At 48.6% G+C, this 12,020-nt stretch overlaps 1 protein-coding gene across 1 annotated transcript; it reads right to left on the bottom strand.

Annotated features, from left to right (window-relative positions):
* Positions 1 to 552: 552 nt before the first annotated feature.
* PLEKHJ1 (pleckstrin homology domain containing J1) lies at positions 553 to 11,982 on the bottom strand. The gene is made up of 6 exons (XM_053372531.1): positions 11,834 to 11,982; positions 9,874 to 9,941; positions 9,080 to 9,146; positions 6,284 to 6,374; positions 3,266 to 3,329; positions 553 to 2,462 (listed from the first exon to the last, which is right to left on the bottom strand). The coding sequence occupies exons 1-6, from the start codon at positions 11,925 to 11,927 to the stop codon at positions 2,397 to 2,399; spliced, it is 450 nt and encodes a 149-aa protein (XP_053228506.1). The 5' UTR covers positions 11,928 to 11,982; the 3' UTR covers positions 553 to 2,396.
* Positions 11,983 to 12,020: the final 38 nt, after the last annotated feature.

The following is a 12,020-nucleotide window of genomic DNA, read 5'->3' as shown; positions in this document are numbered from 1 at the left end:
GTTGATGTCAAACCAGCGTCCCACACCGTGATACAGTAGGAAAGGACACTTTCTATTGTAGAAGGAGATCATCATGGCTATCCTATCTCCTCTCAGTCTCTTTTCCAGCTCCTTCAACCATTCCTCATCAGGTCTGGTTTCCTGACCCTTGATCATCTTGGTCTCCCTCCTCTGCACACCTTCCAGCTTGTCAACATTCTTCCTAAATTGTGGTGCGCAGAAGTGGACACTGGACTCTAGGTGTGGTCCGACCAAGGCAGATAGAACAGGACTGTGACTTCCCTTGATCTGAAGATACTGGCTCTTTGCAGTGATACCCTCTCCCCACAATCCTCCATCCATTCTGGCAAATAAAATGCAACAGCAGAGTTCAAGTACACCTTTCCAGCAATTTAAGGATGGTGTTGACTGGGGAGGAGACGTTGCCTGACCTCCTGCTGCTGCTATCCCAATGCACCGGGGTAAAAATCCTTGCATGAATGCACTTTTGAATGCAGAACTGGTCCCTGCCTATTTCCACCTCTCTCACACAGAAAAGGCAAAAAGCCAACCAACAAGACAGTAGTTTCGTTTATTAGAGGGGCAAGAAAATCAGTGTGGACATAACAAAAGGGGATCTGGGCATGTCAACAAAACAGTAAAATTTCTGGTTTAATGCACAGAAGTAATAAAACTGGCCAATTATCCAGCAGGCAATGGTGTCTTGGGGCAGGAGGGAGTACAGAAGATGAATGTAAACTGATAAAAGTACATTTTACATTTCTACAGCCTCTTAAAAACCTCTAAATAACTAGCCACCCTTTGTCGGTGATTTCTCTCTCTCCCCCCACATTCGTCCCCCAAACTCTGCCCCTTAAGTCGACGACGGATTTCACAAGCTCCCATCGTCCAACACCACTGGCCAAGGATCGCAGACTCCCTGGTCGTTTCCCCTGCCTCTTTGCAGAAGAGGCAGTCCTCTGCCTCACACCTGCAGCAGTGAAATTCAGCCTCTTAGGGCAGGGTTGGAGAAAGCAGCAGCCCAGCGCCCGCCCCCGGGACAGAGTTTTAAGTCCAATATCAGCCAGAGAACCACAGCTTTCAGTGAGTTTTTAAAACACCTCTAAATTTCACAGCAGATTTTTATATATATAAAAAAATTACATTCAGCTGCCAGTCCCAAAAGTTGGGCAGAGGAGAGAGAGGAAAGAAGAGAGCAAGGAGGGGTGGAGAACAAGCTATTTTTTTTCTTTGAGGAAGGGAGATTTCTGCCACCCCAGCAAGCAAGGAACCGCCTCTGGAGTGAGCTTGGAACCGCGCACAGTTTGGGCACCGAGCTTGGGAAAGTGGCAAGGGGCTCTTCTCAGTTCCCTATTTTGCCAGGCGCAGAGAGCAGCTCTGACGCAGGGGATGCCAGCAAGGCACAACAAAATGGTAAAAGTTGGCCGAGCACCTGAGGGAGAGGGCCATGTTGCTCCAGTAGTCCGGCATTCTTCTGTCCAACACCTTCTAGTTCAGGTTTTCCCAAACGTGAGCCTCCAGCTGTTTTTGGAACACAATTCCCATCCCTGATCACGGGTCCTAATGGGAGTTGTAGCCCAAAAAACCCGCTGGCGACCCAAGTTTGGGAAACCTTGCACTAGGTGAATGCGCATGCTTGCTTTGGGAATTAAAATGAGTGTGCTCCCACCACTCCTGTTGAAAATGTTTCCTTACAGAGCAAGTAAAGAGTTGCCCCATCCTGGGTGAGGATTGCGGAGGCCAGGGGGCGGGAGGGGCTGAGGATTGGGAGCAATGATTTCAGAGACACACACAGCCCATTTCACCGGGGGGGGGGTGCGGTGCAGGGGAAGTAATTCAGCACCCCAGTATCCCTTGCAGGGACAGCATAGTGGCTCCCACCCAACCCAGGCAGCCGATGGGAAGGTGTGCAAAGCCAGAGCAGTTACTCAGTGGGGAAACTCCGCCGGGGGTATTCTGGGTGCACCACAGATCTCAAATCTCAGCACGAAAGTTGGGCGCAAACCCAATTTGGGATGTTAATGAAAATCAAGCACGATTCCAAAAAGCCCCCGCCCCTTCCTTCAGCTCCAGGAGCACCCTTGCCCATGTTGTTTGAGTGCACATTTACACACACAAGGAAGCGCGATTCTGAGCTGAATAGCAGGTTCTCTGCGCCCTGGGAGGAGAGAAAACCGGCAACCGCTGGAGTCAAGTCTCCACTCTTTGTTTCAACCCCCCAAAGCTGGGAGGAAGCAGGTGGCTGGGTGGTGTCACCCTCTTGGCGAGGGAGGTCCTGCAAGTTCGTGAAAGCAACTCACTCGGTCGGCGTACAGTCCTGACCCTGGAGTCCCAGGGAGCTGCGCAAGGGTGCTGGTGGTTTGGTGAGGTGCCGGCCCAGATCCAAGTGCTCGGGGTTATACCTTCCGTGCGCCCAGCTGGAAGCGGGCTTCCCCTGAGATGCCGTACTGCTCCAGGGGGTCCTGTGGCGAAAGGAGAGGCTTTGAGGGCTGGATGTCTGGAGGTGCTAAATTTGAAAGGGTGGGGTATACGAGTCCATAGCTCTGTGGCAGACCAGGTGCCCAGCATGCAGAAGGGGTCGGGTTCAACCCCTGGCAGGGCTGGGAATTCTCCCGCTCTCCCTGCATCTGAAACCCTGGAGCAGCCGCAGGCAAGTTGGCATCATATTTCTAGGCGCTTCCCAACATTTCATTTTGGGATCCCAATGGGATCACATCGTTTTAAAAAACCATTTGTATACACACATCTGCCTTAAAAGGTAAAGGGACCCCTGACCATTAGGTCCAGTCATGACGACTCTGGGGTTGCGGCTCTCATCTCGCTTTATTGGCCGAGGGAGCCGGCGTACAGCTTCCGGGTCATGTGGCCAGCAGGACTAAGCCGCTTCTGGCGAACCAGAACAGCGCACGGAAACGCCGTTTACCTTCCCACCGGAGCGGTACCTATTGATCTACTTGCACTTTGACGTGCTTTCGAACTGCTAGGTTGGCAGGAGCAGGGACAGAGCAACGGGAGCTCACTCCGTTGCGGGGATTCGAACCGCCGACCTTCTGATTGGCAAGCCCTAGGCTCTGTGGTTTAGACCACAGCACCACCCATGTCCCTGGCACTGGGTTCTATTTAGGATGAATGGGTCTTCTCGGAGTAAAATGTAACAAAATCACGGGATGACCCAGGGCTGAAACTGCACCTCCTCGTCCCGGCCGTTACTTCCTGCTCTCTGGGTGAGCCCCCTCACCTGCTTTCCAGCCCAGGAGCTACTCACCTTTCCTGTCATCTTCAGGATCTCGTTCCGATAGAAGACCAAGCTGCTCCTCATGAACTCGTAGCTGTTGGCAGAAGAACGGATCCGACCGTGAAGGGCGGAGGCAGCAGAACCAGATTTCTAGAGAACATTTCTAGAGAACATCCGCCCCAAAACAACCCCTTGGTTATAACATACAATTAGAGGAGTGGATTAAATTATGGAAAGAGGGAATGAAATTCACCGCATGTACTACGATAAAAGAAAATGTTATGAAAATGATATATAGATGGTATATAACTCCAGTGAAACTTGGAAAGATGTTTAAAGTTAGTAATAAATGTTGGAAATGTCAAGAGAAAGAAGGAACATTTTATCACATGTGGTGGGAATGTAAGAAAGTGAAATGCTTTTGGGAAATGATTTATAATGAGATGAAAAAAATGTTCAGATATACCTTTGTTAAGAAACCAGAAGCATTGTTACTAGGTATATTAGGGAATGATGTTGAAAAGAAAGATGTGAAGTTATTTAGATATGCAGTTACAGCAGCCAGAATCCTGTTGGCCCAAAAATGGAAACAGGAAGAAATGCCAACGAGGGAAGAATGGAGAATGAAATTGATGGAATATGCAGAAATGGACAAATTAACGGGAAAAATTCGAAACCAACGCGATCAGAGATTCACCGAGGACTGGAATAAATTTACAGAGTATGTGTGTGATCAGGAAATAACGCTTGTTGGATTTCAGGAAGCTCTGTGAAAAGAATAGATAGGAATGTCGCTTAAAGGAGAAGATAAAATAAGGATTGTTAAAGTGCAACATAAATTTTAGGAATGTGAGAAGTTGTGATAAATATGAAAATTGTCAGATAGGCTGATGGAAGTCTAAAAGATGTATAAGTTAAATTGGATGTTAAATTATAATTGGAATGGTTATTGGAAATTTGAATAAAAATTAATTAAAAAAACACACAAAACAACCCCAGAGGAGCTGATCCAACACTTCTGGGATTTGCGGTTGTGGTTTTGCAGCTGATAAGCCAACAGCTTTGAGTATTCAAAGGTGGTGGTGGTGGGGGGCTCTTTAAGGCTCTGCCTCAGCGATGAGGAGCCTCTGGCCCTCCAAACTTCTCCATGTGGCCCTCCTTGAGACCTTCATTTTGGACTCACCACTGTCCATTGAGGCACAGGTCAATTCTGCATCCAGGATGGCTGTCTACCAGCTCCGTCTGAGACCCTCCCAGCCCGCAGACTGTCTCACCAGAGGGGTACATGCCTTGGTTATCTCCCGCTTGGACTACTGCCATGTGCTCTCCGTGGGGCTACCTTGGAAGGTGACTCGGAAATGACCACTAATCCAGAATGCAGCAGCTAAACTGGTGTCTGGGACTGGCTGTCGGGACCATATAACACCGGTCCTGCAAGACCTATGTTGGCTCCCAGTACGTTGGTGCTGACCTTCAAGGCCCTAAGCGGCCTCAGCCCGGTATACCTGAAGGAGCGTCTCCACCCCCATCGTCCAGCCCAGACATAGAGGTCCTCCTCCTTCTGTCGGTTCCCTCACTGCGAGAAGTTACAGGGAACCAGGCAGAGGATCTTCAAACACTGAAAATCTGGACAGAAAAGGTTTTTTGCCCAAAGTTGTTGAGACAATTTGCAAAAAAAAAAAAAAAGAAAAAGTTTGGGTGCTAATTTTAACGAAAATCGCCAAAATTGACACTGCCGACATGGGCTGCGATATGTCCGGATTTCTGCCCGAACACTGCTTCCAACTGCAGTATTCCGGATATGTCCAGGGGGTTCCGGACGTATGGCAACTCTATGACAAGGACTTATGGGACCGCCTCTCCTGGTATGCCCCGCGGAGGACCTTAAGGTCCACAAATGACAACATTTTGGAGGTCCCAGGTCGCAAGGTGGTTAGATTGGTCTCAACTAGGGCCAGGGCCTTTTCAGTACTGGCCCCGACGTGGTGGAACGCTCTGTCCCAAGAGACCAGGGCCCTGCGGGACTTGACATCTTTCCACAGGGCCTGTTCCGCCTGGCCTTTGGTTTGGACTTAGTCTGACCCTTATGTTTCCCTCCCCTTATGGTCTTGATCTATGGGCTACTTTTAAAATGAGGCTGCATTTTAAATTATTATTTTTTCATTTTTTCCTTATTATGTTTTTACTGTAATTTTACTGGTGTAGCCACCCTGAACTGGGCTCTGGCCGGGGAGGGCAGGGTATAAATAAATTATTATTATTATTATTATTATTATTATTATTATTATTATTATTATTATTAAGAGAAGCAACTACCTGCCTTTCAGAAGACAGTCCTATATTGAAAAAACATGCATGCTTTTTCGTGCATGCACACGAAAGCTTATACCAAGAACTAGCTTAGTTGGTCTTTAAGGTGCTACTGGAAGGAAAAAAATTTTTTTGTTTTGACTATGGCAGACCAACACGGCTACCTATCTGTAACTAGCCCTATATTGGGAAGTTTTAAACGTTTGATGTCTTACTGTGTTATCATATGTTGGAAGCTGCCCAGAGTGGCTGGGGCAACCCAGCCAGATGGACAGGGTGCACCACCGAACTCTGATCGTGTCTGGATGGAAGGGGGGGGGAGATGTTCAAACTAACCTGCGGAGAGGGCAAACTTTACATGTGTAGCTCCACCCACTCTTGACTCTGTCCCCGCCCACCACCGGCATGCGGTGCTCATGGGCCTCTGCTCTTACCTGCAGCGAGGATTCAAGTCGAATAATGGAATTGTAGGGTTGGATGGAACCCCGAGGGTCATCCAGCCCCACCCCCTGCAATGCAGGAATCTCAGCTAAAGCAGCCATGGCAGATAATGCCATCCAAGCTCTGTTTAAAAACCTCCAAGGAAGGGAAGTAGGAAGGCTGGCTTCCCCTGGGCGCTGCGCAGAGATCCAAGCAGCCTGCGCTCTGTCCCTTCTGGGCTGGCAGACATGGTCCCCACCCCCTTGAAAAAATGGGGAAGAAGGGATCCCCAACACCTAGCTGACCGTCAGGCCTCACCTCGCCCTCTGGAGAACCTCGACCCACTCCAAACACTGCTCCTCTGTATCACATTCGAAGAAGTACTTTCTCTCGGGTTCTTCGAGGAAACCTGCAAACGGAGACGCCGAGCCATCAGCCTTACGACTCATTATCTACTGAACTTTAATAAAATTATGATTGTTGGACAAGGGTTATGGCAAAGCACAAGGGCAGTACAGCTCATGTGGGAAAACAGCTCAAACATGACCCTCCCAAGACAGAGGGAGGCAAGTCAGGATCTCTTAGCCTAATTTACCTCTCAGTGGGTTGTTGTTGTTTTACACAGGTAATGCAAAAATTAAAAAATTGTCCAGTAGCACCTTAAGGTAAAGGGACCCTGACTGTTAGGTCCAGTCGCGGACGACTCTGGGGTTGCGGTGCTCATCTCGCTTTATTGGCCGAGGGAGCCAGCCTACAGCTTCTGGGTCATGTGGCCACCATGACTAAGCCGCTTCTGGCAAACCAGAGCAGCGCACGAAAACGCTGTTTACCTTCCCGCTGGAGCGGTGCCTATTTATCTACTTGCACTTTGATGTGCTTTCGAACTGCTAGGTTGGCAGGAGCAGGGACCGAGCAACGGGAGCTCACCCCGTCGTGGGGATTCGAACCGCCGACCTTCTGATCGGCAAGCCCTATGCTCTGTCGTTTAACCCACAGTGCCACCTATATCCTTAGAGTCCAACTAAGTTTGTTCTGGGTATAAGCTTCCATATGCTTATACCCAGAACAAACTTAGTTGGTCTCTAAGGTGCTACTGGACAATTTTTTAATTTATTTCGACTGCGTCAGACCAACACGGCTACCTACCTGAATCTAGAAAAGGTAATGCAGGATTTATTCTGCCTCTTTTATTAGGCCTTTTCAAAATGCAATACATAAGATTACATTTATGTTAACATGCCCTATAGAGGGACTATTACTATTCCATTTATGAAATCTCCTCTTTCAGACACACGACTCTTCTTCCCCAGTCTACACCTGGATCACTTTAGCAATAGTTATAACTCTTGTCTCCCTGCTCTTATTCTGGCTTGTTTTTATAATGATCGTATCTTGCTTTTACAATTTTGCATTTTAGCTCTTTTTAAAATGCAGGTCTACGACCGTAAGAAACTGAAACTGCATTTCAAGGATTGTTTTAACAATGATTTGCAATGGTTTTTACTGATGATTTGTTCATTATTCTAATGGTGGTTTGTAATTGTTTTACTGGTGATTTGTTCATTATTCTATTTGATTTGTGCTCTGCTTGTGGTGTTCTCTTGTGTTACTGTTATTTATGGTCTGAAGCTGCTTTGCGATTCACTGGAATGAAAAGCAGCATTGAAACATATGAAATCGATTTTTCAGAGCTTGGAAGATCTTCTTGCACCATGTCTGCTTGGGACGCGAGCTTTTGGGCTCCCTGCTTTGCCTCCCAGCCTCCTTCAAACTGCTCATTATCTGTCCCCTTTATGCCTTCAGAGTCTGAAACACTGGATTGCCCCAGCCAGTCCCTTGAGAGCAGTGGTTCCCAAAATGGGCAGTGCTTTCCCTGGGTGGGGAGTCCTAAGAGGGTGGCAAGGGGACCCTGGAAGTGCCAATGACTATCAGACTTTGAAAAGCTGGTGTCACTGGATTAAGTTTATCACTTCAGCTGCTGTGAGGTACATATCCAATCCATACCTGTCAACTTACAGATTTGAAAATAAGGGACCAGCAGCCATGGAAAATAAGGGATCAGCAGCCAAAATAAGGGATTTTCCAAGCACATGTATGTTCGACTGCTGAGCCCCTCCGAGCCAAAGGCAGAAAGCCCAGCCAGCAGCCAAACGAAGCCTCAAGCGGTGGTTCCCACAGCGCAGCAACCCGGCAAAGGGGATGCAGCAAGGAAAACCACCGTCACCTCTCCGCTGGGAAGCGCTGAGCAAAGGCGAGTCCCCAGGCAACACGGCTGATTTGATCGGCACAAGGCATGCAAGCTCCACCCCCAGGTCGTTCTTAGACTCCTTATTGGGTGAGCAACGCAGCCAAGCAACACAGTTGGAGCCTCCCTCCTCCCTGGCCGGCAGGGAGAGAGGGAGAGGAGCTGCTTCCTTTGAAACCCGGGAAATTTAAGGGACATCATCAATAAGGGGCAGCAGCAGGACATGGCGCTGGGATAAGGGACTTTTCCGCCAAATAAGGGATGGTTGACAGCTATGATCCACTCCCTTTCAAAAGCTATCTTCAAAGATAAACAAGTCTTGTTTTTTGCTGCCTGATGTAGAGAGGCATACATCCTTCATAATATCTAAATTTCTCACTAAGGCTCTACAAATCCATGCTAATAAACCTAAAAGGGGTATGGGGTAAAGGTGAAGGGGCAGAAATGTCAGTCTCTTGTTCTTATTATTCCCATTACCATTTTCATGTATCTAATGGGATGTCTGCTAAAACACAATAAACTGACTTGACTATCTTAAAACCAGCAGTCACCGCTCTGACCCACAGCAGCAAATTCCAAATTGGCCTGCGAAGAATTTCTTTTGGCTGTCCTGAAATCTAGTGCCAAGTACATTTGGCCGAGTGACCTCTCTGAATACTGTGGGTGGAAAGGGGGTACTTGTGAGCTGGGAATGTGTTCCAAATGGGTACAGACATCTCAGAGAGCAATTTGGAAAAATGTTAGATTTGCTTTGATTAGTGACCGATTTGTAAAAAATTGAATAAAAAAGAGAAAAAATAAAGAAAAATCTCCCAGAAAAGTAAACCCCATTTCCTCCCGTCTGTCTCCTCAATACCCCAAAGACTCACTAATGGAAAATATTTTGCCTTCTTCTTGGCTGATACTGCAGTGTTCCAACAGCAAAGCACCGATAGGCTGGAGAGAGAGAAAGAGACATACACACAGATTAATTAATCACTTTCCACATTCGCTCAAGCTTTTAAAAGTAACTACGTTGTGTATATTCCCAACCCTGCTTTTAATTGAAAGGTGCACAAGGATTTTTCTTTCTTAAAGAAAAATTAAGAGGGCTTAATATATTCTCAGATAAACCCTTGTAAAAAGCCGCCTTTTGTCTTGTCTTGCAGTAAGTTCTACTCAAGAGGAGACTCAATGAAATCAATGGATCCCCGGTGGTCCTATTTGTGCATTTCAGTAGTTTTACTCAGAGGGCGGCCAGTGTTGGAGACAACCCCTTTATATATTTTTCTAGATTTTTCTACACAGTCAAATGGTAAATGAATTTTATTAAATAAGCAAAACAAATAAATAGACATATAAAAACAAAGTTGTTTAGAGAGAGTTTGGGGAACATCTAGAGATTGCTGGACCCCCTCCTAAAAAAAATCCTATTCTGGTTGCTCTCCAAGAACAGGACTAGATCCAGGAGCCAGACTCTTGTAATAAGATCAAGCTCTTTATTAGAATAAAAATAAGAGTTTATTTTAGGCACTACCTTCTCATCATCCTCCTACCACCCGCCACAACTTGCCAGAGGACCTCATCACCTGAGGACTAGTAACCTGAGCAGGCTTCACATCATTATTATATCTGGCAAAGTTGCTAGTGGGTAATTTCCCCTGCAAGTAGTGAGCAAAAATACCTCGGCCTCATCTGTTCGGAAGTAGAAGAGAAAGTTGACGACCAGTTTCACCAAACGCTTCTTCAAGGCTGTGGAGAAAAACGAGATGGAGGGAGTTGTTTGAGAGCTCTTGGACACATACCGTATTTTTCGTTCTATAAAACACAGTTTTCCTCTCCTAAAAAGTAAGTGTACATCTTATGGAGCGAATGCAGGCTTCGCGGGCTATCCCAGAAGCCAGAACAGCAAGAGGGATTGCTGCGCAGCGCTCCCTCTAGCTGTTCTAGCTTCTGGTTTAGCTGAGCCTTCATCCCGCTGCCCTGCAGAGGCTTTGCTGGGCTATCCCTGGCTTTTGTGGGAGGTGAGGGAAGAGACAGAGTGTGCGACTCTGTCCCCCCACCTCCCAGAAAAGCCCCCAAGAGCCGTGCTCCCTTTAAAGAGCGCATGGCTCTTGCAGGAGTATAGCTGTCAACTTACAGAATTGAAAATAAGGGACCAGCAGCCTTGAAAATAAGGGATCAGCAGCCAAAATAAGGGATTTCCCAAGGGGCACAGGCGTGTTCAACTTCTGAGCCCCTCCGAGCCAAAGGCAGAAAGCCCAGCCAGCAGCCAAACGAAGCCTCAAGCGGTGGTTCCCACAGCGCAGCAACCCGGCAAAGGGGATGCAGCAAGGAAAACCACCGTCACCTCTCCGCTGGGAAGCGCTGAGCAAAGGCGAGTCCCCAGGCAACGTGGCCGATTTGATGGGCACAAGGCATGCAAGCACCACCCCCCAGTCGTTCTTAGACTCCTTATTGGGTGAGCAACGCAGCCAAGCAACACAGTTGGAGCCTCCCTCCTCCCTGGCCGGCAGGGAGGGAGGGAGAGGAGCTGCTTCCTTTGAAACCCGGGAAATTTAAGGGACATCATCCATAAGGGACAGCAGCCGGACACAGAGCTGGGATAAGGGAGTTTCCCGCCAAATAAGGGACGGATGACAGCTATGTGCGGGAGGTGGGGGGAAAGCCAGGAGGCTTGCTTTCGCTGAAGCCAGGAGGGCAAGAGGCATCTTATTTCTTGTTTTCCTCCCCTAAAAACTAGGTGCGTCTTATGGTCGGGTGCGTCTTATAGGAGAGAAAATACAGTATTTTTGTAGCTCTGCAATTCTTGCATTGTGGAGGGTTGGACTAGGTGACTCTTGGCGTCCTTTCCAACTCTACAGTTCTACGATGTCCAAGTTTGGGAGAGCGAAGTTGAGCTCCTGCAGCCTCAAGGCAGATGTTCCCACAACTGGTGATTTTTACTAATTCAGCCCTCCACCAAGGGTCATCTCGCCCAACCACCCGCAAGGCAGGAATCTGAGCGGATGCATCCAGAACAGGACGTCGCAATACAGTGGTACCTCGGGTTACATATGCTTCAGGTTACAGACGCTAACCTAGAAATAGTGCTTCAGGTTAAGAACTTTGCTTCAGGATGAGAACAGAAATTGTGCTCCAGCGGTGCAGCAGTAGCAGAAGGCCCCGTTAGCTAAAGTGGTGCTTCAGGTTAAGAACAGCTTCAGGTTAAGAACGGACCTCCAGAACGAATTAAGTACTTAACCCGAGGTACCACTGTACGTTGATGACAGTAAGAGCAGAACACAGGAGGGAATGGAAACACCTCTGGGCAAGCGAGCAAAATAAAAAAACCGGAGCAACAGAATCATAGAACGGTAGAGTTAGAAGGGGCCATGAGGGTCATCCAGATCAACCCCCTGCAAACAGTTAAAGGTGCTAGTCCTCAGTGAGGACGAGACAAGCCACCCCCGGGGTTGGGAGTTCTGCTACCACCCCAACCCAATAAACTCTGATGACGCCACGGGAGCCGCCACCGCCTCTTCCTCCTCCCCCACCCCCTGGCCGGTGTGACGTCACCCAACCCGCCTGGTGACGTCACGCCGCGGTGGTCTCCTCTCGTGACGTCACCCCTCCCCCCCTCCATGCCTCCTCCTCCTCCTCACCGCTTCCCTTCTTCGGGGCGCGCATGAGGACCTCGGCCGCCTTCTCGGCTGGCTGCCGGGAGAGAGACAGCAGCTCCCGCTCGTTGTACCGCATCGCCGCCGCCGCCGCCGCCTCCTCCCCGCCCTTCTGGCCCGCTCAGCTCTATGGCTCGCGAGCCTCCCACTTCCGCTCTACTTCCGCCCTGGC

The sequence above is a fragment of the Podarcis raffonei genome, chromosome 18, assembly GCF_027172205.1.
Source record: "Podarcis raffonei isolate rPodRaf1 chromosome 18, rPodRaf1.pri, whole genome shotgun sequence".
Taxonomy (NCBI): domain Eukaryota; kingdom Metazoa; phylum Chordata; class Lepidosauria; order Squamata; family Lacertidae; genus Podarcis; species Podarcis raffonei.
The sequence above is the reverse complement of the archived record's forward strand: the minus strand, read 5'-3'. Positions and strand labels throughout refer to the sequence as shown.